Source organism: Tursiops truncatus, chromosome 17 (genome assembly GCF_011762595.2).
Source record: "Tursiops truncatus isolate mTurTru1 chromosome 17, mTurTru1.mat.Y, whole genome shotgun sequence".
Taxonomy (NCBI): domain Eukaryota; kingdom Metazoa; phylum Chordata; class Mammalia; order Artiodactyla; family Delphinidae; genus Tursiops; species Tursiops truncatus.
The window spans coordinates 53,222,644-53,247,438 of NC_047050.1; the positions used below are offsets into that span (position 1 = coordinate 53,222,644).

Here is a 24,795-nt window from a genome sequence, read left to right on the forward strand (position 1 = left end):
GAATTACTTAAACCATTAGACTAGTCAGTCTACAAAAAGAAATCAAATGCATTTTAAGCAAGGGATCAACAATTGATTTAATTATCTGCATAGAATATGAAATTAGATAGACACTGTATAAAGTTTTGTTTCTTTGTCAGTTTGTGAATGAGTACATGAATGATGCCACTAATTTTTCAAAAAATCTTACCCCATGAACATAAAGAAAGTGCCTCTTAAATAAAACATGATCATAAAATAATTTTATAATTTAGCAATTTAGTATAACCAAAAATTACTTGCACAATGCTTTCTTGATACACTACTCCTTCAATCTATAAAGTTCTTCTCTCTCCTATCATGTCCAAGATTCATCAGCTCTGAGATGTAAATATATTTGAGACCTATCAATAAACTGAATTCCTAGAATTCATGTTCACTTCTCTATGTCTTCACAAAATTTTGATTTATTTCTGTTAAATTATTGTCTCACTACACATGTTAATTGTATGCAAAGCTGCTATAATTTATTTTATTTATATTCTACAATCACAACATATAACAAAATGCACTCGTATGCTGACTGACTTGAAAGATGATGTGTATTAACAGTTCTTATGTGCATGTACCTGTATATAATAAATACTTAAAGTCAGTAAGTATTAAGTAACACCTTTGTCTAATTTCTCAAGTATTTTCGAGCTGTTTATATTAAACTAATTTTGCTTTAAATGAAATTTGAAATATTAGTACAATAGAAAATAAAAATATAGTTTATTCTCATGGGATGGTAACATCATAGAGTATGAAATACATCTGCTTTTAATATTCTATCTGCTCCATAAAGGTTCAAAATCAAGGGATGACAGAGAACTATTAATCACATTACTACTAATAAAAATGGCATTTGGGCATTGAATTGGCAGGATATAGGGAAGTGTAGTTTCAAAATAAGACAATACAATCAATATGCTTTCGTCTGATACACAGCCCTAAATATTTCATAAAGACAGTAAATATACATGTTCCTTCCACGGCATTATCTCAAGGAAGAGTTCCCATTATCTACTTACTGATACATTCTGGTAAAGGTTTGTCCCATTGTCCATTTGGTTGACATATCAAAACTGAAGATCCAAATAAGAAATATCCAGGATTGCAGTCATAGAATACCACAGTGCCATAGGTGAAATTCCCATGTTCTATTTTACTTTCTCTTTTGGAATTGGCTGGAATTCCGGGATCAGAACAGTTGACCACTAAACAAATGACAAATTTTGAAATATATGTTTGGAATAATATACATATACTTATATAGATTTCCATTAGAAACGTAGTTTCAAAGGTAAATTTAATCAAACAAACCAAAGATTCAAGGAATAATATTAACATTTTAATGGGATATAATGGACTGAAATTGGTTTGGCTGAAAATATTGGAAAAAGGAAAACTTCTTTGCAAAATTGTTTTGAACAATAGCAACTCCTAAATATTACACTGAGTACAGATTTAACCTTTCAAGCTTTAAACAATTAGAAAATGGAAGAAAATGATAATTTGGTTGTTACTTTATCAGACAATACAAAATATACATCTTTGGAAGTGGAAAAAACACAAAACAATTATCTTTAATATACTTCTATAGAGAGAACAATAAATAAACGTCTAATGCAGGTATCATGGTAATTTAGGCCTCAAACATTGTTTTGTTTTGTTTTGTTTTTTTCCGGTACGCGGGCCTCTCACTGTTGTGGCCTCTCCCGTTGCGGAGCACAGGCTCCGGACGCGCAGGCTCAGCGGCCATGGCTCACAGGTCTAGCCGCTCCCCTGCATGTGGGATCTTCCCGGACCGGGGCACGAACCCATGTCCCCTGCATCGGCAGGTAGACTCTCAACCACTGCGCCACCAGGGAAGCCCTAGGCCTCAAACATTGTTTAACCAAAAATATGAAGATTGTCATACTGAGTGAAGTAAGTCAGATAGAGAAAGACAAATATTATCTGATACTGCTTATATGTGGAATCTAAAAAAAAAAAACAGTACAAATGAACTTATTTACCAAACAGTAATAGAGTCACTGATGCAGAAAACAAACTTATGGTTACCAGGGGCAAAGAGGGGGAGGGATAAATTGGGAGATTGGGATTGATATATACACACTACTGTATATAAAATAGATAACTAATAAGGACCTGCTGTATAGCACAGGGAACTCACTCTACTCAGTACTCCGTAATGACCTACATGGGAAAAGAATCTAAAAAAGAGTGGATATATGTATATGTTTAACTGATTCACTTTCCTATACACCTGAAACTAATCCAAAATTGTAAATCAACTATACTCCAATAAAAATTATAAAAAATATTTAAAAAATTGAAAAGTTCCATTGATTATGAAGCAAACTGCAAGTAAAAAAATATAAATGATTTTATATACAGCCATAAAATAGGTACAAGATAACATAGTTAAGCAGCTGAAATAAAGTTTGTCAGTTTTGACTTCTAAAAATGTTAAAAAATAAGAAAAAGGAAAGCATTGCTAATGAGATAACATCAATATTAAATATTTTTGCTTTATTAGCTGAAAATTTTCTACTGTTCTGTCCAAACTGTTTCAAATGTTATCATGCGTGTCTAAACAGACACATTATTACCATGCCCTAAGCTGGAATATAGTTAGATTTTTACCTTTGCACATTGGTGGAGGATGACTCCACTGTCTGTTGGCCTGGCACTGTGCTTTTGTTGGCCCTTGCATAAGATACCCAATATTGCAAGAGAATGTTACCACATCATTAAAGTTGAATCCATTTCCACTTGTTCTTCCATAAATTGGACTACCAGGGTGACCACAGCTCACAGCTAATAGCAACAGGGCCGGGGTGGGAGAGACACAGAACAGAATAATTAGTTATCAATTATTACATGAAAATTATACTTAATCATTTCAAAGAGTGTGGAAAGAAGGCCACTTTCATATGAAAATATACTTAAAGTAATTTTACTAATGCAAAGGAACAATTTAGAATGCCAAAATAGTCTAATATAGAAGTATTATATTAGTAAGTAGACAATTATTTATAATTGTAGTAATTACATGCAAGTAGTACACAGATATTTAAAGTTCTATGATAGCTTTTCATTCTATTTCATTTTAGGGAAAAATACTGAAATTCAAAGAAATTTGGGAATGACTGAAATTCATATCACTAGTTAATGGCAAAAGGAATGAAACTAAACCAAATTTCCTTTTCTAGTTAAGTTTAAGAATTGCAGATAAATGAAGGCAATTTTTTGTATTTAATTTTGAAATAGTTTCTTTTAATATTATTTATCCAACCATTTTTATGATTAATAGATTAGCAAAATCTTGCTTGAAGAATAACTTTATGTGACTGCAATAAAAAATGATGCCTTATGCTGTAGAATTCTTAACATATTGAGATACCAATATTAAGATTCCCTAAACCAATCAACCTTACTGGTATAGTTTCTTCACTATTGATATTTCATCATTTAGCACAGTTTTTTTGGAAATAATGGTATCAATTAGATGCATTATTTACATCGTTTAGAGTTTTGGTTCTTTTTTAGAGTTCATTTAGTGCTGGCGTTTCCCAAACACTCTGTATTCCTGTGAACTGTTTTATTGCATTATCTCACTTTATTAATCACAGGAAGTCCAGTAATACTGCTTCATAACTGGGCACAGTGAAAGACCCAAGTCACTTTTAGTACTTTAAAAATGACCCAAGAGCAATTAATTTACAGCTGTATTGTTAACGTCAACCTATTCATTTGAAAATGTAACTGCATCTTATTCTTGTTTAAAATTATTGATAAAGAAACCTGTTTTACCCCAAGGGCCAATTTCCATTTATAGTCTCAATTATTCAGCAAGAAAAATAATGGTATTAGTTGCCTATGCTTTGATATAATGAAAGGCAAAAAATCTGGGATGGATCCAGCATAATATTGCTGTCTTTAAATCATTAAACTGTCTGCCCCCTATACACACACACCACAGAGAAGCAATTTTGCTAACTATATGTTCTATTATCCTATTAAATCTCAACACATTAATGTATTTTCTATTAAACTAGAACTCCAAAAAAATTCTGTTGATTGGATAAGAATTTGACAATGATAGAATTTATAAATATGGATGTAACTGGCCACAAATTAAATATTTCCTGTGAACCCATACTTAAAGACCCACGCATTATTTCTCTGAAGCATCCAAAATCTCTATCATTTGATCCTATAGTGTTAAAATTACAACGCATTTACAGTGTTTATTCTAATTTTCTAACACCATTTTTAATACAAATGTCAGTGATTGCTGATGGAAATTATTAGGAGAAAAAAAATAAGAAATATATGGATAATTTACTTTCTGACCCAAAATAGGATAGACTGTGATATGAAATACTGTGTACTGCTGGGTATTCAGTGGAGTAAGAAAAAATACTAGAGTTATTACTCAGCTATTTTAAAATTCATTTTATCCTTCATGTGTAAATTCACATCTAAATTAACTTAAAAGATCAGATGGATATTTGTTGAACTAGTAAGATCTTTATTAAAACAATTCCAAAATTGTTCCAAATCCACAAAGTAATGACAGACTTTCTAATATTTCTTCCACTTTCATGGTGGATGGTTTTATATGCTTCTGAACACACCCTACTTTAAAGACTAGTGTGTGTCAGTATAAAAAAATGCACTGTGAGAACTTAGTTATTTAAATACACACACACACACGTGCACACACACGTACATATGTGTGGATCTGTCTATATAATCATTTCTCTTACCTAAGAAAAAAATTACTGGTAATTTCAAGAGAACTAAACAGAGGTCTCTAATTACTTTTGCCATGCTTACTTACGCACACAGGATGGAAGTTGACCAGACCAGTTGTGATCCTGTTGACATATTCTCACTGAAGAACCAATCAGTCGAAAACCAGGATTACATTGATAAACAACTGTGTCTCTGTATCCATAATTTTCTCCAACAACTTGACCATTCACAATAAGCTCTGGAATTCCACAGTGGCCCGCTGAAATTGGTCAAAATAATATTTTTAATATTGTGATCTAAGTTTTATTATGATTTGTATATTTGTATACATATATAACATTATTAATCTTTAAATGTTTACTTAGAAGTATGCCACAAATAAAGCAAACACAATTATATAACATTAAGATAACTGTAATATACTTAACAAAATGCCTACTATTTGGGAATTAAAAGAAAACACACTTCCAGTAACAGTTGGGCCTGGAGGAAATTAGCAAACATTTCAATATGTATAAAAATGAAAATATAGCATGTAAAATTTTGAGGAATACCTATAAAGTATGCTTAGTGAGGAGCTTTACAGTGTTAAATGCTTTTATTAGAAAAGAAGAAAGATATAGGATGAAACAAGCAATATTTCACTTTATGAAAAGGAAAAAGAAGAGCAAAATAATGAAGAGGAAAAAAAAAAGGCCAAAATAAGTAGACAGAAGAATATATTAAAAACATTTATAGAAATCAAGGAAATAGAAAATAGAAAAATAATAGAGAGCATTACCTAAGCTAAAAATTCTTTCTTTAAAAATAAGAGAGAAGGTTCAAATAAATAAAATCAGAAATGAAAGAAGAGAAATTACAACTGATAGCACAGAAATATAAAGAATTATAAGAGACTACTAGGAACAATTATACACCAACAAATTACAAAAACGGGAAGAAATGGATAAATCCCTAGAAATTTACAATCTTTCAAGAATGACTCTTGAATAAATAAAAATCTGAACAGACCAATCACTAGTATGTGATTGAAACAGTAATCAAAAACCTCTCAACAAACAAAAATCCAGGACCATGTGGCTTCACTGGTGCATTCTACCAAACACTCAAAGATTAAATAGCTATTCTTCTCAAACTTCTCCAAAAAAATTATAGAGCAGAGAAAGCTTCCAAGCTTATTTTATGAGGCCAGCATTACCCTGATACCAAAACCAGATAAAAACACCACAAAAAAAGAAACCTACAGACTAATAACCCTAATAAATATAGATGCAAAAATCCTCAACAAAATATTGGCAAACCTAATACAACAATACATTAAAATGATCATACACCATGATCAAGTGTGATTTATTCCAGGGATGCAAGGATGGTTCAACATCTTCAAATCAATCAGTGTGAAATACACATTAACAACATAAAAGATAAAAATCATATGATCACACCGAGAGATGCAGAAAAAAACATTTGACAAAATTCAACATCCATTTTTGATAAAAACTTTCAACAAAGTGGATATAGGGAGGCAATGTACCTTAACACAATAAAGGGCATATATGACAAGAACCTGCAGCCAATATCATATTACACAGTGAAAATATAAAATCTTTTCCTCTAAGATCAGGAACAAGACAAGGATGCTCATTCTCCCCACTTTTATTCAACATAGTATTGGAAATCCTAGCCACAGCAATTAGACAAGGAAAATAAATATAAGGCATCCAAACTGGAAGGGAAGAAATAAAACTATCACTATTTGCAGATACTATATACAGAAAATTCTAAAGATGCTACAAACTATTAGAAGTAATAAATGAATTCAGTATAGTTGCAGTATACAAAATTAATATACAGAAATCTGTTGTACTTCTATACACTAACCATGAATGATCAGAAAGAGACATTAAGAAAACAATCCCATTTACAACTGCATAAAAAAGAAGAAAATATCTAGGAATACGTCTAATCACAGAGGTAAAAAACTTGTACTTGGAAAACTATAAGACACTGACGAAAGAAATTGAAGATGACACAAACAAATGGAAAGATACCCCATGTTCATGGGCTGGAAGAATTAATATTATTAAAATGACCATACTACTCAAGGAAATCTACAGGATCAGAGCAATACCTATCAAAATACTTTTCACAGAACTGAAACAAATAACTCTAAATTTTGTATGGAAACATAAATAGCCAAAAGAATCTTGAGAAAGAACAAAGCAAGAGGTATCACACTCCCTGATTACAATCTATACTACAAATCTACAGTAAACAAAACAGCATTGTGCTGGCACAGAAACAGACATATAGACCAATGGAACAGAACAGAGAGTCCAGAAATAAACCCACACTTATATGATCGATTAATATGAAGGAAGCAAAAAAATAGAATGGGGCAAAGGCAGTCTCTTCAATAAATGGTATTGGGAAAATTAGACAGCTACATGCAACAAAATAAAACTGGATGACTTTCTTACCCCATATACAAAAATAAACTTAAAATGGATTAAAGACTTACGTATAAGATCTGAAACCATAAAACTCCTAGAAGAAAACATAAGCAGTATGCTGTTTGACATCATCCTTAACAATAATTTTTTAGATCCGTCTTCTTTGACAAGGACAACAAAAGCAAAAATAAACAAATGGGACTACATCAAACTAAAAAGCTTTTGCATAGTGAAGGAAACTATCATCAAAACAAGAAGTCAGTCTGCTGAATTGGAGAAGATATACGAAAATCATATAACTGATGAAGAGTTAATATCCAAACTATATAAAGAACACATATAACTCAATAATAAAAAAAACCCCAAATAGTCCAATTTAAAAAATGGGAAGAAGATCTGAATAGACATTTTTCCAAAGAAGACATACAAATTGCCAACAGGCACATGAAAAGATGCTTAATAGCGCTAATCATCAGGGAAATGCAAATCAAAACCACAAAGAGGTGTCACCTTACACCTGTCTGGATGGTTATTATCAGAAAGACAACAAGAAATAACAAGTGTTGGTGAGGAGGTAGAGAAAAGGAACTCTTGTGCACTCTTGGTGAGAATGTAAACTGGCCCGGCCACTATGGAAAACAGTAGGGAGATTCCTCAAAAGATTAAAAATAGAGCTTCCATTCCACTACTGGGTATCTATCCAAAGGGAAAAAATAAATACTAATTCAAAAAGATTTATGCATCTTCATGTTCATCACAGCATTATTTACAATAGTCAAAATATGAAAGCAACCTAAGTGTCCCTCAATTGATGAATGGTTAAAGAAGATATGATACACACAACACACACACACACACACACACACACACACACACACACACGCACAAGCACAATGGTATACTACTCAGCCATAAAAAAAACAGAATCTTGCCATTTGGAATAACATGGATGGGCCTTGAGGGTGTTAACCTAAGTGAAATAAGTCAGACAGAGAAAGACAAATATCACATGATTTCACTTATATTTGGAATCCAAAAAACAAAAAAAGCAAACAAAACAAAACCTAGAGTCACAGATACAGAGACCAGATTAGAGGTTGTCAGAGGGAGGAGGGTTAGGGGGAATGTGAAATCGGTGAAGGGGATTAAAAAGTACAAAATTCCATTTATAAAATAAATGTCATGGGGATGTAATGTACAGTTTGGGGAATACAGTCAATAATATTGTATTAACTTTGTAAGGTGACAGACAGTAACTAGACTTACTGTCATAAACATTTTGTAATGTATACAAATGTTGAATCACTATGTTGTACAACTGAAACTAATATAATACTGTATACCAGTTATACCTCAATTTTAAAAAAAAAGAAAAAAAACTATAGTAGACTAAGCAAAGAGAAATATGTCACTGTAACACAATCAAGGTAGTCAAAAGTTAGAAGCTTTAAAAAAGAAAAAGTCAACAACATTGTTAGACTCCTAGCTAATCCTATCAACACACACAAAAAAGAGAGAACAAAATTACCAATAACAGGAATGAATGAAGTGACATCACTACGAAGCCTACAGATGTTAAACGGATAAGGGAATATTAAGAACTGCTTTATGCTGATACATTTAACAATTCAGAATAAAAGGACAAAATCTTTGAAAATTGTATCATCCAAAAACTAACACAAGATAAAATAGAAAAATATGAATAGTCCTTTATCTATTAAAGTATTGCAATTCTTAAACAAAACCTCCCCCCCAAAAAAAAACAGACTCATTTTTTCACAGTAAATTCAATCAAATATTTAAGTAAAAAAGCAAGCAAAGAAACAAACAAAAAAACACCAATCTTACACAAACTCTTAGAAAATAGAAGAAAAAGAATCATTTCCTAACTTGCCTAATGAGGTAACCATAATCCCAATATTAAACCTGTAAAAGACACAGAAAAAAATGTCCTTCATGAACATAGATGCAGCACTGTTTAAAAAAAATTAGAAAATTAATACATGTAAAACACATCATGATTATCTGGGGTTTACCTAGAAATGACCAGTTGGTTTAAGATGAAATATTGACCACTGTCATCTACCATACTAACAGAATAAAAAGAGAGAAACATACATGGCTATTTCAATAGATGAAAATCATTTGGCAAAATTCAGTACCCAATCATGATAAAAACTAACAACAATTAGCAATATAAGGAAATTTTCTCAACCTTATAAATACATCTAAGAAAAAAAGTTCATATTATATTTACTGATGAAATATTGAATTCTTTCCTCCTGATATAAGGAACAAGACATGGATGACCACTCTCACCAGTTCTGTTTAACATTGTTTGGTGGGCCCTATCTAGTTCAATACACTAATACAAAGGAAGAAAGTAAAAACATAAAGTAGGAAACAAAACAGTAAAACTATTTCATGCTCAGATGACATATACATAGACAATGTTATTTTAAGAAAATCCTAAAACAAGTAAGTGAACTTGCAAAGAGGCAGGATATTAGATAAATATTTTGATTAATTTTATTTTTATGTACTAACATCAAACAATTGGAAATGTAATTAAAAATGAACAATATCACTTATATTAGTGTAAACACACTAAAGATTCTGTGGAATAAATTTAGCAATAGGTATACATAATCTCTATGGTAAAAAAAAATTTAAATATTTGCTATTGCAAAAAAAAGAAAGAAGACCTTAATAAATGAATAAATATACTAATGAATAAATACACTAACTTTACCATGTTCAGGAATTAGAAGAGTTAACATTGTTAGATGCCAATTCTCCCCAGACGATCTACAGATAGAATGCAATCCTACAGTCATTTTAAAAATAAACAATTAATAACTGAATTCTAAAACATATATGAAACTTCAAAGGCCATAGAGTATCCAAAGTCATCCTGAAAAATAAGAACAAATTTTGAGGACACACACACAAAATTTCAAGATTTATTATAGAATCTATTCAACCAAAAGTGCCAGACACCCTTCTGGAAAATACAAACAAACAAACAAAAAAACACTCAACCTTACTTCATGATATATAAAACAACAAATGACTAAAATAAGTCATAGCTATAAAGTAAAACTGAAAACTGTAAAGCTTCTAGAAGAAAACATAAAAGAAAATCTTTGTGACTTATGGTTGAACAAGGTTTTCCTAAACAAGACACAGAAAGCAATAGCCAGAGAGAAAAAAAGATAGATTTTACAAAAATTGAAAACTTCTGCTCATTAGGACAGCATTAAGAGATGAATAGGAAAGTCATAGGCTGGGAGAAAATGTTAAAAAAAAATAAGAATATATAAAGAACGCTATAAGTCGTAATAAAAGGCAATTGAATATAAAAGATACTTCAGGAAAATTTACAGATGACCAATAAGCCCAAGAAATTGTACTCGATCAGTAGTCATCAAGACAATGCAAATTAAATCTTGTAAGATACCTTTTTGCACCCAAGAAGATGACTAAAATTAGAAGACTGGCTATACCATATGCTGCAGAAAATGTGAGACAGCCAGAACTCTTCCAGAAATTTTATTCCAGACTATGTAACAGAAAGGAATACACATGTCCACAAAAAGACTTTTACACAAATGTTCATAACAGCTTTGCTCATAACAGCCCCAAACTGGAGAGAGTCCATGTGTCCATCAATAGGGGAATGGCCAAAGTTTGGCATATACACACAATAGGATTCTACTCAGAGAATTTTTTTTTAATTACTGGTATACACAACAACATGAATGAAAGAGAATGAAAGAAACCTTACACGAAAAGAGTACATAATTTAGGATTCCCTTCATATGAATTTCTAGAACAGGGAAAACTACCATATGGTGAAAAAAACAGAACAGTGACTGTCTCAGTGGGTAGGGGAGGAGACCTACAGATTGACTATGAAGGGTCACGAGGAAGCAGTCTGAGGTAATGTTAATGTTCTACAACTATAGAGTGTTTAGTTACATAGGTGTACACATTTGTCAACACGTATCTAACAGTGTATTTATGATATGTGCATTTCACCATATGTACATTTACCAACATAAAAAAAGAAAGGAACCATGAGCAAATATTGAACTCTAGCTGATATGTATATAGAAACGTTTAACAATGCAGTGTACTGAATTTGGCAACTTCAAAATGCATCAAAAAGTAAAATGAATTGATGGATTGATAGAGGCATTGAAGGATGACTAGATATGTGATAAGCAAATACAACAAATGGCTAATCATAAAATCTAGGTGGTAGACATATGTCTATACATAGTCAACTCTGAATTGAAAAATTCATAATAATTGGGAGTTTGGGAATAAATACACTATATTTAAAGAAACAATCATAAGCACATTCTAGTGGCCATTCTAGGCCAAAAGTGTCTGGGGCTATAAGGACAAGTTGTTTGCAGTCATGAGAAGAATGACTGGGCTACATGACTTCTTAAGGTTAATTCAAAGCATAAGATTCTAGGATCTGCTTATTTGGCAATTGCATTTTCCTCCTACTGACACACTTTTGAGTTTATATTAGACGTCAACACTACATCCTATGCAAGAATATTGTTGTCTTTATAGACTGAGAGACAATGTTTGCTTACAAACATTCCTTTTATGCCCTGTCTTTCCACAGAACAGAATCAGGATTCTAAATAGGTGAATAAAACCACTTCCTATATACAATATTCAATAAATAACATATAACATACAATAGTAGTTCATCAGGGCAAAGAGTTATAAAATACAGTATCTTAAATTTAGTTTACATATATTTTCAAATGCAAAAGTAAACTAAGTAATCTGTAATTGAAATAAGCATAACCAAAACCAGGTTAGAAACTAGTAAGAAATATTTTATTTTATCATCTAATCCTATATTAACACATAATGATTTAATATCTTTACCATTTTCTTTTTTATATAATAGTCTTATAGCATAGTCAAATAAATATGTGTACTCTTATAAAGAAGCCATTGTTACTGGGTTTCCAAGTACACCTACTAACAAATATTCCTGAGAGGTTGAAAAAAAGAATTTTAACCAAAATCTCTAGCTATACCCTTTTAAGTTTCAAATAATGATTGTATCACCATAAATATTTTCAAGCTTATTATCAAAACAATGTGTATTTAAACTGCTAAAATATAGACTTTTCTGTCATATGTCATATTTTTAAATAGTAAAATTTTAGAGACAAAACATTGTACAAATTTAGCAACACCTTGTTCATAATAATCAGCAATTTTTAAATTAGTAAACCTAAAGATTATGCCTTGTTTCCAAAAGGAAAGTGAGTAGTTATTATAACAATTATTATTATTACCTAATTCAATACTTGCTGTCATTTCTTGAAATAACTTTAGAGAAAAATAAAGCATAAATCATACTATTCTCTTAAGATAATTACTGAAGTCTCTGAAAAAAGGGATAAAGCGTAAATCATAATATTCCTTTAATAATGAGAAGGGGTAAGAAGAACTAGCTATTCAGTCTCTTAATGAACAGATTTTTACAGTGAATTAAAAAACCTAAGGGAAAAAAACCCTATTTTCCTAAAATCAGGTTTGAAAAATAGATTTTTAAAGTTTTAATACAAAGTAATACTACACATGTTGAAATGTTAGGAAATAAAAAGGGAGAAAGATATTTAAATGTGGAACTTGTTTTTCTTCTTTAGTCATTACCTTAAGCAAATAGGTGAAAGGAGAATTGACTATGGTTTAGAATGAATTAACTGTTACAGTGATTAATCCAGCTGAGTATGCAGACATTCAGCAATTAGTTTTTACCTTTTATTTTCACCATGCCTGGAAGATAAATGTGTCTCTCCTTAATGACATAAGATTCTCATTTGGAATGCTAGTTGATTAACTTTAAGAGTTATCTGTTTAATAGCTTTTCTACCATGAGATATTTTAAAAGTTAAATATTTTCCAGTTTTTATTATCCTTACTGAGTGAATATAAGTTATTATCTCTTATTATGAAAAAGGGCTGCCTTTCTAGAGGGAGAAAAAATGTTTGGTTAAAATGACTTAAAAATCTGTACCTAAGCATCTGGTTTCCGATCCACTCCAAAGACCTGAAGAAAAGCATTCACGTACAGCGGAGCCCACAAGCATGAATCCTGAATCACAGGTAAAGATGGCCGTTGAGCCATATGAAGTTTGAGTTCCAATCTTATTTCCATTTGGAGGTGTAGGTAGTTCTCCACAGGAAATGACTTGAAAACAATAAAAAAATAAAAATGCTTAAAGACATAGTCAATATGAACTTGTAACAAAACCATGCTGTGATTTGATATATTTACAAGTGAAATTGACATTTGTAAAACATGTTTGAATGATTATGAAAGTGTAGAGAAAATAGATGACATAATTTAAAATTTATCCCCTTTGAGTTCCCATAAATCTTCTAAGTAACAGTGACATGTGATGAAGATATTTTGTTTGCATTTTCTGTGTAGCCAACCTGGTCACCCAACAGGTTGTAATGAAAAAATAATAATAACAAGACTAAGGGAGGATAATTTATTAGTCCAAAGTCTTTCTCTGACTTATCAAGTGACATTGGGCAATCCCTTTGACTTACCTGAGCCAGTTTCCTCATTATCTAAGATCATAAGTGCAAATAATTTTTGTTGCACACTCTACAGTTTATAAAGCCCTTTACATGTGAAATATCATTTGATTTTCACTAGAACCATTAGATTATAATTATATTTCACATTTTGGTTTTAGGTTTTAAAAAACTAAAAAATAGAGATTAACTGACTTGCTAGGTCATTCAGAACCCAGCTCTTATAACACCTTCATATTTAAAGACCACAAATGAAATTTCTTTCTAGAATAAAAACAGTAATAGATAGCACTTATTGAGTGCTTTTGTACCAGACACTATTACTAACACTTTATCTTATGCAATTCTCAAAACAACTCTATGAGGTAGGTGCAATCATTATCTGAATTGTGTGCACTAGGATATGGACACATAAGAGGAAAGTAACTTTAATAAGATTCCACAGCCTATAAACAGCTAAATCAAAATTTAAACCTAGCCATTTAACTCAAGAATTGAATACTTAACCACCAGCCTTTATTCTGGCTCCAGCTCTGGCTTTCAGCTCTAGGCTTTAGGATTCTATTAGACAAATAGAAAATTTGCAGACTTTAAAAAATTGCATGTAGAATTTAAGATGTACCGATTGTTTTGAACTAATACCCCAAACAATCCTTTGAGGTAGCTATAATATTTATTAATATTAATAATACTGATATTTATATCATTTTAATTTCAAAGATGAATAAATGGAGGACCAGAAAAAAAATACTGTTCTTTCCGTTTTTCTCAATGAATTGTAATTCCTAGATTCCTGTCTTTCCTGCATTCTTACCTGTGGGCAGGAACCTGATCTTATGTAGAACTTAAATTTTTTCTACATAATAAAGGATTGAACACAAAGAAACCAGACAAACATTTGTTCAATAAATGCTTCTGCTGTAGATAATTTTTTTTCCTTCTCTTTGAAACATCCTTATCCCATGTGCCCTTTTAATGAAATTATAATGGAAGAAGAATGAGCCTAGAGGAAGATCCTGGGTGAAAACTGAAAAGAGTAAAGCAAAAATTTACAAACATATGCCATATTTTTAGAATATGTAATATAATTTAGATATGTATTTTGAGATTTTTAATTCATCAATATGATTATCTTATAAAAAATGGCAACCCCCAAATCCTATGCTTAATATGGAGATTAAGAAAATAAATATTCCTAAGTAAAATATTACTAGGTACTTGCGTACTTACTATATATAGTTATGTTATGTTAAAATTTTAGTCTCCATAATCCAGACTTCAAATGTTTTATTAGTTTATTTATAAATTATGTATCCATATCATAAATGCTGTAAAACTGTGTTGAACATGAAATGAAAGGATGAATTTTCAGCCTAGCATATTTCCTGGTACTAAGTAAACTCAATAAATGTAGTAAAGAAAGTTCAAAGGAAGATCAAGATATTTCATCTGATTATCCTATGTTAAGTTAGCTTATCTACATTAGACACTAGCTATTTATAAGAATGTATGAAAATAGAATGACTAAGATGTTCAGTTTGATTCAATAAATATTTATTGAGCTCCTGCTGTGAATCAGGTTCTAGCTGATATTTTCAACGTGTAACACCATTAAATCATAATAATAACTATGAGATAGGTATTATTGTAATTTTCTGGTTTAAGAAATAGAATAAACATCATATAACATCAAAAGGCAGAGGTTTTAATTAGACTCCATGGGTTGAAACCCAATTATCCACCATTTATAGGCTCTGTGACTTGTGTAACAAGATAAAAATTCTTGGGTTCAGTTTCCTTTCTGATAAAATAAACATAATAATATCTACTTATTTATAGAATGGGAACTAAGGAATAAATGAAATAATACATGTAAAGGGCTAAAAGCAGTGTGTAGTTGTTTTAATAAATGATAGACCTAGAATCTAAGGGAAGGATTTCTGAATCCAAAGCCCCTGTTGTTGTTTTTTTTAATAAGCATTTACAAATACCAAAAACAGTTACAAAATTTTAAGATGACTTGAGAATAAATGACCTTTTTAAATAATATTACCTCAATATTGCTCTAGCATATGTAGAAAAAAGAAGTGATCAAGCAATTCAATCACCAAGGATTGCATATGAAATGTTTAGCGGAGTGTATACTTACTTTGGCAATATGGTCTTTCATTTCTCCAACTCCAAGTACCATTAGGAAGACATTCAATAGAAGCAGGACCTAGTCCATGATAACCAGGATCACAGCTGAAAACTACCTTGGTTTTGTATTCATAATGGGAACCATTCACAATTCTCCATCTTCCGTGTTCCAGAGTAAAGGAGTTGATGCTTGGGCATGTAACAACTATACAAAAACCAAAGAGATAAATGCTAATAAGTTAGTCATGTCTGTTCTACCTCTTAATTATATCTCATGTCTATTCCATTCTTAGTTCACCATTTCCTGAGTTCCTTCACTATTGTTCCATAAAAGGTCTTTAGCATTTTTTTTTCATGTTAATCTTTCTACTCCCTCAGTTCTATGGTACTGTTGGCAGTTCTGTGAACATGTCATGCTATTTCACACTTGAAAGTCTTTGTACATATTATTCTATGCACCTAGAATCCCTATTATTGACTTTTCCATTCTTCTTTTTTTGGATTATCATATCCAAGTTTATTCCTTAGTACAGGAAGACATGAAGTATATTTTAGTGATGAACCAAACCAATAACATTAGTTTGTTAAAATTGTCTGACTTTCTTGAAGCTGATTTAAAAGTATTCTTTTTTCTTTTTTCCCAGCTTTACTGAGTTATATTTGACACAAAGTGGAAAAAAGGGAATACTTTTACAAGTTGTGAATGTAAACTGGTAAAGCCACTATGGAATACACACATACAGCAGTATGGAGGTTCCTCAAAAATTGAAACTATAACTATCATATGAATCACCAATCCCACTTCGGGATATATATCCAAAGGAAATGAAATCAAGATCTCAGAGAGATATCTACACTCTCATGTTCATTGCAGCATTAGTCACAATAGGCAAGATACAGAAATAACCTACTCTCTTTTCTTTAAAAGTTTTGGAAGGACTATATTTTGAGGAAATTTGTTTTATAAGAATGATCTTTTTATGCAAGACTTGTGATATAAACTTCAGCTAATTCAAAACTTGCTCAGCATAAGCAGACACATTATTAGACACTTATGTTAAGATTGCAAATAATTTAACAACCCCATTTTAAATGAAATCACAGCTAAGTTGAAATGTTAGTACTAAATAGAACAAGTAATTGATTTATAGAGAAAAATCAAAGACTTTATTTAAAGACGCATTTTCTAATCCTTTTCTACGAAATATTTTATCTGAATTATTTTCTATAACCATTATATAATATTCATTTACCTATTACAGTATTGATGGCAGGAATGAGAACTATTCTAAATGTAAGTAACCTGAAGAATTCTGACAAAAGTTGAATATTATGGATCATCTCATTAGCATCATTTATGTTTATAAAAATCAGTTCAATGTATTAAAATATAATTTTATTAACGTAAACAAAATCTTTTTTCAAAGACCTATGTATTGAAAACACATGCTGATTGATGGATGACTTTTTACAAAATAAATAAAACGTTGCTATGTAAAATAAAATGCCACTTTATTTTTTTGACATAAATATTCTGGAGCTTCTGAAAATGAGTAAAACTGTCCTTATACTGTATTTCAGTTCTTCCTAATACAAGACAGCTTAATTTACTTCTATTTCCCTCTTAGACATCATTTTAGGGAATGGTTCTAAAATCTGAAAAATACATAAAATTTCAGATCACATAAGATGCCAGTAGAAACACAAGTGATGAAATTTCCTTAACATACATACCAACACAGCGAGGAGTCTTGTTATGATTGCTCCAAGTTCCATCCGATTGACAGACAGCAGTGGTAAGTTCCTTAGATGACAATCTATATCCATCATTACAAAAATAGGTAACTCGGGTTCCTACCAAGTAGTCTGTTGTGAGTATTCCTCCATTTGTTGGAGCTTTAGGAATCCCACAGGAAATTGCTAAAATAAATACATATATACAAAACCAAAGAAACAGAAAACTAATTAGATAAGTCTCATAGAGTATAAAGCATGTAAAACTATTTGGAATTTTATTAATTCCTCTGAAACAATTTCAGAATATCTTCAGCAAAACTTTTTTGAACTACAACTTTCTGAATCAATTATTTCAAACTCTGATTGAATGTCTTTTTAAATTGGTGAATCTATACACTATTAATACTTTATTTCTTGGTTTCTTACTTAGTTTCTTGTCAGCATGTGCATGGTTATCAGCATGCACACAGATTATAAGAGAAGGCAAGTTAAGTAAATATAGAGTGTATTAGTGCTAATACATGTGTGGACCTAGCAAGTTAGGTCAATTCAATTTGACAGTATTAAAGATTATAAAGGTAGTGGTAACCAACACTCATCAGGGTTTCGGCCAGGAGTAAAACAAATAGATTTATTTTACCTGGAAGCTGGATATTACTTTGTCTTAGGTCCAGCCAAACTCTATGTGCTTGTGCACCTTCCATGGAATATCATGTGTACGGATATATTTAATAAATATAGGGCTAGGACTTATCGTCTTAAAACCTAGTTTGGGTCTTCCTGCATTTCACTGATATGTCTCAGATGTCTTGGTTTTTATCTACAATAAATCTGATTTACGTAAAAGTTAGTTTTACCATAATGGGATAATTACAGTATAAATTTATATTTCAATAGTTTATTGTATAAAATCAGAAAACCTCTAAATTCTGAAATAACTAGTTTTATTGGTTTCATATAAGAGATTCTAAACTTGTAACTATTTTTCTCGTATCAAAAGAAATAATAGAAAGATACGAGTTTAGTTTGAGTATTTACAAAAGCTGTAAATATTCTGTCTCCATTTCAACCTAAAATTGTTTCTACTTCTCTTATAAAATCTACCACTTAGGTGTTTAATTTTAATTAATTCATGCAAATTGACTACAAAGTAAAAAAAAAATCTTAGTAAAACACATATAAAATTCTCAAAGTGGAATAGCAGACTCCTTACTGGTGAATAGCTTGATCTTTTGTAATTTGATAACCTGCAAATTATAAACAGATAAGTAGTAATGTTGATTTAATAAATTATATAAGCAATCTCATATAATTATGTTATTATTCTTGCTATCTAATTATAGACCTCTAAAATAGTGTTGCAAAGGTAAATGGTTCCCTGATGTCTGTTAAAGCAATATTTGTATTTCCACTTAGGACTTCTGGGTATTTCAATTTGTAATAAACTGTTTCCCCACTGAATCCCCACCAAAGATCATGTATTTACTCATTTTTTAAAAATTAGCTGTACATTGTTGGGGTAGAGTAGGTTAAACTTAGAGCAAAGTAACAATGAAATTTAGTTTAAATAATATAGATTCCATACATGTAGTTAGTATATAATGATTGTATTTTAGAATTGAAAAAAAGACAACATACTAAAATGATAGGATAAATTGCCTGTAGATACTATACAATTTAACTTCTTAGCTAAAAAAAAGGAAAACAGAGTTCAGAAGAACCATCATCACTGAGTGATTGTCAGAAGCTTCTCTGCAGAACTCTGAAACAAGCACAAATTAAAAGTGAAACAAAGATGTCCCCATACCTGTACTTGGTTTTTATATTAAATGAACTAAATATTAACCTGTTTTAAAAGTGTGTAGAGTTATCTTACTACGGTCTGATGGCATTTCCCTAACGGTTCATCATGTTGAACATTTTTAATGTGTTCATTTGCCAGCTGTATAGCTCAAATGTTCACGTATATCTCATGTTAGTAGTGAATGTTGGCTGATATTTCCCTTTTTATAATAACTAAGAAGACAGTAAAAGAAATGTGTTAGAACTTGAAAAAAATAAAGTGAAACAGGGAATACAAAGTGACTGTTTCTGCATAACCCTGTACAATACTCGATTGTATAGAGGGATGATAATGGTTTAATTAGTGACAGGGCAGGGAGTCAATGAATGATTCGTTGATGTGTAGACAAAGAAACAAAACACCTTCTCAAACCGAAATAGAGATAACAGACTAAATTTTCTATCTTGAATTGTGTTCACATTGCGTAACCACAGTTCAAGTAAATATATGTGAGGATGTATAAGGAGACTGAAGAGACAAGAAGAATAAAAATAACTGAAGAATGCAAAACAAATTTGGAACAAAACAAAAATTGTGTCAATAGCTCTCCCCAATGACATTTACCCCTTTCATTTCAATTAGCTATGCCCAAACACAGGTCACATACAACAAACAATTTTATAAAATAATTAATGTTTTAAAATTGTTTCAGTGAACATAAAGGATCAATTTTGGAAATGATTCTTTGAGTTATAAATATTTTATCACGTTACTATGCAAAATATCTTATTTTTCAGCTACATTTTGATTTACCAAAATATACAAGCAGCTCATGAAGCTCAATATCAAAAAAACAAACAACCCAATACAAAAATGGGCAGATGACCTAAACAGACATTTCTCCAAAGAAGATATACAGATTGCCAACAAACATATGAAAGTATACTCAACATCACTAATCATTAGAGAAATGCAAATCAAAACTACAATGCGGTATCACCTCACACCAGTCAGAATGGTCATCATCAAAAAATCTACAAACAATAAATGCTAGAGAGGGTGTGGAGAAAAGGGAACCCTCTTGCACTATTGGCGGGAATGTAAATTGGTGCAGCCACTGTGGAGAACAGTATGGAGGTTCTTAAAAAACTAAAAACAGAACTACCATATGGCCCAGCAATCCCACTACTAGGCATATACCCTGAGATAACCATAATTCAAAAAGAGTCATGTACCACAATGTTCACTGCAGCACTATTTACAATAGCCAGGACATGAAAGCAACCTAAGTGTCCATCAACAGATGAACAGATAAAGAAGATGTGACACATATATACAATGGAATATTGCTCAGCCATAAAGAGAAATGAAATTGAGTTATTTGTAGTGAGGTAGATGGACCTAGAGTCTGTCATACAGAGTGAAGTAAATCAGAAAGAGAAAAACAAATACTGTATGCTAACACATACATATGGAATCTAAAAAAAAAAAAAAAAAAAAGGTTCCGAAGAACCTAGGGGAAGGACAGGAATAAAGATGTAGATGTAGAGAATAGACTTGAGGACACGGGGAGGGGGAAGGGTAAGCTGGGACAAAGTGAGAGAGTGGCATGGACATTACCAAATGTAAAATAGATAGCTAGTGGGAAGCAGCTGCATGGCACAGGGAGATCAGCTAGTAGCTTTGTGTCCACCTAGAGGGGTGGGATAGGGAGGGTGGAAGGGAGATGCAAAAGGGAGGAGAAATGGGGATATACATATATGTATAGTTGATTCACTTTGTTAAACAGCAGAAACTAGCACACCATTGTAAAGCAATTATACTCAAATAAAGATGTTAAAAAAATAACCTATTTGTAATTATAGAAAAATTTCAAATCAAGAACAATTAAAAAATGCTCCATATATAAATGTCATATTATATAAAAAAACCAATGAAATTATAGTGCTGACACTACAAAGCAATTTCAAAACTTCAGAAAGTTCAGGATAATTTTTTATTTTAACCAACAGTTAATTATTTTCACTAAAGTTTTCTCAAAGATTATCTATATATATATATAAACAATCCTTAATAACTGAAATTTAATTGTTCAAAGTTCAGAGCATTTAAATGTTTATTTAAAATCTATATGATTTAGAAGTTATTATATATATTTTAAATTCCTGTGATTCTAAAATTATGAGATCATGATTCTTTCTCAAACCAATTCTGGGAAACCATTTAATACTAAAAATGTATAAATACTCCTGCTATTCATTGGTCAAAGGAAAGCAGATGTTTTGCTAGTTTATTAAAATGTAGCTATTCTACATGAAGTCAGTACCTTCAATGATGGTAACCCATTAAGTTTAGGATACATCCCAGAATTCTAGTAAGTAATTAATGTTTCTGAATCAGCAATATAAGGAAACAGTTCTTTCATTTCTCATTTATTTATACATGCCTATGAAAGCTATATTTTCATGAATTAGAAATTGCAATTTAACAGGTAAAATAAACCATTTTGGGTATCTGGTAATATCTATTCTCTGCTCATTTTAACTTGCTGCTGTTTAAATTTTAACTGATATTTTTATATTTTATTTGTTTTATATAAATTGCCTCCAATAAGTAGATGATAGGTAACATCCATTATTTATTAACTGAAAGCGTCCCTCATTTTTTTTTCAAATAATACTGAGAGTGATAAATGCATCCTTTTTTTTTTACATCTTTATTGGAGTATAATTGCTTTACAATGGTGTGTTAGTTTCTGCTTTATAACAAAGTGAATCAGTTATACATATACATATGTTCCCATATCTCTTCCCGCTTGCGTCTCCCTCCCTCCCACCCTCCCTATCCCACCCCTCCAGGTGGTCACAAAGCACCGAGCTGATCTCCCTGTGCTATGCGGCTACTTCCCACTAGCTATCTACCTTACGTTTGGTAATGTATATATGTCCATGCCTCTCTCTCGCTTTGTCACAGCTTTTACCCTCCCCCCTCCCCATATCCTCAAGTCCATTCTCTGGTAGGTCTGTGTCTTTATTCCTGTCTTACCCCTAGGTTCTTCATGACATTTTTTTTCTTAAATTCCATATATATGCGTTAACATACGGTATTTGTCTTTCTCTTTCTGACTTACTTCACTCTGTATGACAGACTCTAGGTGTATCCACCTCATTACAAATAGCTCAATTTCATTTCTTTTTATGGCTGAGTAATATTCCATTGTATATATGTACCACATCTTCTTTATCCATTCATCTGATGATGGACACTTAGGTTGTTTCCATCTCCGGGCTATTATGTGAGGGTTCATAGTTGTTATATATGCCTCCACATGCCGGGTAAAGTAAATCAAATATAAATTTAAATTTCATATTACAAAATAATGTGATGTTCGAAAATTTTCAGAGTCCAATGACATTACATTTTCTTTATGTTGAACTTGTCTTTATTACTATACCTAGCTAAGAGACTCAACTACTCTTTAAAAACAAGACCTAGTCCAAAGCTCTAAAATGTGCCATTTGTTGACTTGTCATTTTTTTGCTATAGCAGGATACAATGCTCAGAGAGTGCCTTGCTTTTTAACAAAATAAAATGGAAATGAAAGACATCTCTGTTGAGTTACCTAAACAGTGAAGAAAAAATAATGTGGTAATTGGCTACATTTTCCTCTTTTAAATTTGTTGCACTGAGAGCACATTTTTGCATACTTGAGAGTGAACATCATCAGTGACCTTGCCTACTCTTATCCCCTCTTTTCTCTCTGCAGACTCCACACTAACACACACTCCAGCTCTGGGTCATTCATTTTCTGACAGTAAAGTGACGGGAATGGTAGATGTATGAGTAAAGTATGCATATAAGTGGATAGAGTAAAGACATAAATCACATAACAACAAATGAAGAATTATAAGACAATGTGTCTCATGCTCCTCAAATTTATCAGTCTGTGTTTTTCAGCCTTATTTTCCTTAGAGGTATCTATAATATGCTTCTGCATATTTATAATTTTGGAAGTTTCAGCAATCCAAATAAAAGTTAAACGGGGTTAATCTTTTATTAATGTAACATTTCTGGTTAATATACTTCACCTTGACAAGCAGGGACCGGTGCATCCCATGTATGATACCCATAGGAAGACTTTCTGCACACAGCACTGCTTTTCCCAACAAGTCGGAATCCTCGATCACAGGCCCAGCGGACCACACTATTAAGCTGTCCACCTGTCTGACTGATAATGTATCCATGAGGTGGGGATTCTGGTGTACTACAGTAGAAAGCTTTTTAAAAGAAAAAAATAAAAATCATATAAAATTAATGAATCAGAAACTCTTTACAATCTAGAGTTATAAAAACCTTAAAGTAAATACTAGTTCATAAAAATTGGCCAATTCAATTGCCATCTACGTGAGTTTTACTTCATATGGACATATATTATTTTCCATCCACTTGACAATCTAGTGACATAACTTTTAGGAGACATAACTATTTCTGGGCTTTCTTCTGATTCTTATTGTCACTGGAGATGTCTCCTAATTGAAATACATTATACCTTCTTAATACCCTGGAGGTTCAAAAGCCCTAAAAATAGTTTATTGAATTTTGGAACTGGTATTTCCTGTCATCTGAAGGGCCTAAATGCCACAGTTTAGTAGCAATATTTTAGAGCATGTTGTTTACATGTCACTTTGAAATTACCTGCAGACACCTATGTCATGTTAGTTCATGCATTTCATTTTGGTGGATGTCTAAAATAGTCCCTCCACATTCCATAATCCTCTCTTCCAGTTTATTAAAGAGTTTCCATGCTGCCAAGAGTGCTTATATATGGTGATAAAAAATGCCAATAAAATAAAACTTCTTTCATCTCCTGAAGTCTAGAATGTCAAAAGATAACGTGAAATGGCTTTTTCATATATATGTACTTTTGAAACTATTCAGCCTGGCAGGATCCATTTACCCTTTGAAACTGAAACTTCAATGTATTCATCTGAGAAAAAATGAGACTTTAGTGGTAAATAGTAAGAAATAGATTGGACTTAGAATATATATGTCATAACCTGTCATTTTCTAAAGGAAAAATTTATATTCAATATGTCAAGCTGTTCTTGGGGCCAAAATGATGTTTTCATTACATTTATATCTAACTTTGTCATGAATATCAACATAAATAAGGATTAGTCTTTAATATAGTGAACTTATGCTTATAACTGTTGGATTTGAATGATTTCCCTTTAAGTTATTATGGTTATTAAAAATATAATTTAACATTCTGACTTTTTAAATACAGTCTGGCACAACTTTAAT

The 24,795-nt window shown here is 31.4% G+C and overlaps 1 protein-coding gene across 3 annotated transcripts in view; it reads right to left on the minus strand.

The window, feature by feature from the left end:
* CSMD3 (CUB and Sushi multiple domains 3) overlaps nt 1-24,795 on the minus strand; it is a 1,081,491-nt gene that overhangs the window by 62,441 nt on the left and 994,255 nt on the right. For 2 of the 3 annotated variants that reach the window (XM_033843074.1, XM_019931943.2), the window contains 7 exons: nt 23,580-23,768; nt 17,706-17,891; nt 15,982-16,176; nt 13,303-13,476; nt 4,874-5,047; nt 2,671-2,844; nt 1,053-1,238 (listed from right to left, as the gene is read on the minus strand). In XM_033843074.1, coding sequence (XP_033698965.1) covers nt 1,053-1,238; nt 2,671-2,844; nt 4,874-5,047; nt 13,303-13,476; nt 15,982-16,176; nt 17,706-17,891; nt 23,580-23,768 — 1,278 coding nt within the window. The remainder of the gene's footprint in view (nt 1-1,052; nt 1,239-2,670; nt 2,845-4,873; nt 5,048-13,302; nt 13,477-15,981; nt 16,177-17,705; nt 17,892-23,579; nt 23,769-24,795) is intronic. The other variant, XM_019931944.2, reaches the window with a different exon arrangement.